Genomic DNA, 680 nt, shown 5'->3' on the forward strand with positions numbered 1-680 from the left:
CCTGAAAGCCTGACCCAGCACTCAGCCTCCCCCACCAAGCCTGGCACCCTCATCTCCAAGCACAGACCCGGCAGGTTGTGGCAGAAGAGAACAAAACAAAACAAAAACCAGCTGTAACACCCCCACCCACCACCATAAAAGCCAAAAATAGTAGCAGCCCCCCAACACACAAGCCCCCACACCAGGAAAGCAAATATAAAATCATATAAACCAAAAACAAAGAAAAAAAAAATCAAAAGCCAACTACTGCCCCCAAAAGGCTTTTAACCATTCTCCAAAAAAAAAAAAAGTTTATTAAAAGTGTTCTTAATGCTTGAAACGGAAAAGATTCCCAAATATACAGACTCCTCTTTTCTCATAGAAATAGATTATTTTTTATAATACAAAAAAAAGGGGGGGGACCAAAAAACAACAACAACAACAACACAACATCAACAACCCCGTAGGAACATCTTTAAGCGATTACTCAGGGCCCGGCTGACAGTTACACGTGGGTTGCGTCAGTCCCGTGTACACACGCGTTCAGCCATGTTTAAACCGATTGCATCAACTTCGAAACCGGCCCGCCCGCCGGCGCCTGGAGAGGAGGCAGAGGGAGAGGCAGAGAGTTTATCATTCATCTGTACACATAGACATTTCTTCTTTAAATAACACCACGGGCGGGCGCCCCGTCTGCATGT

At 45.4% G+C, this 680-nt stretch overlaps 1 protein-coding gene across 1 annotated transcript in view; it reads right to left on the reverse strand.

Annotated features, from left to right (window-relative positions):
* Nucleotides 1-500: 500 nt before the first annotated feature.
* Nucleotides 501-680, reverse strand: part of CEBPB (CCAAT enhancer binding protein beta) — a 1373-nt gene continuing 1193 nt past the window's right edge. Inside the window, 1 exon segment of the mRNA XM_077778333.1 lies at nucleotides 501-577. Coding sequence (XP_077634459.1) covers nucleotides 501-577 — 77 coding nt within the window.

The sequence above is a fragment of the Crocuta crocuta genome, unplaced genomic scaffold (assembly GCF_008692635.1).
Source record: "Crocuta crocuta isolate KB4526 unplaced genomic scaffold, BGI_CrCroc_1.0 scaffold27, whole genome shotgun sequence".
Taxonomy (NCBI): Eukaryota; Metazoa; Chordata; class Mammalia; order Carnivora; family Hyaenidae; genus Crocuta; species Crocuta crocuta.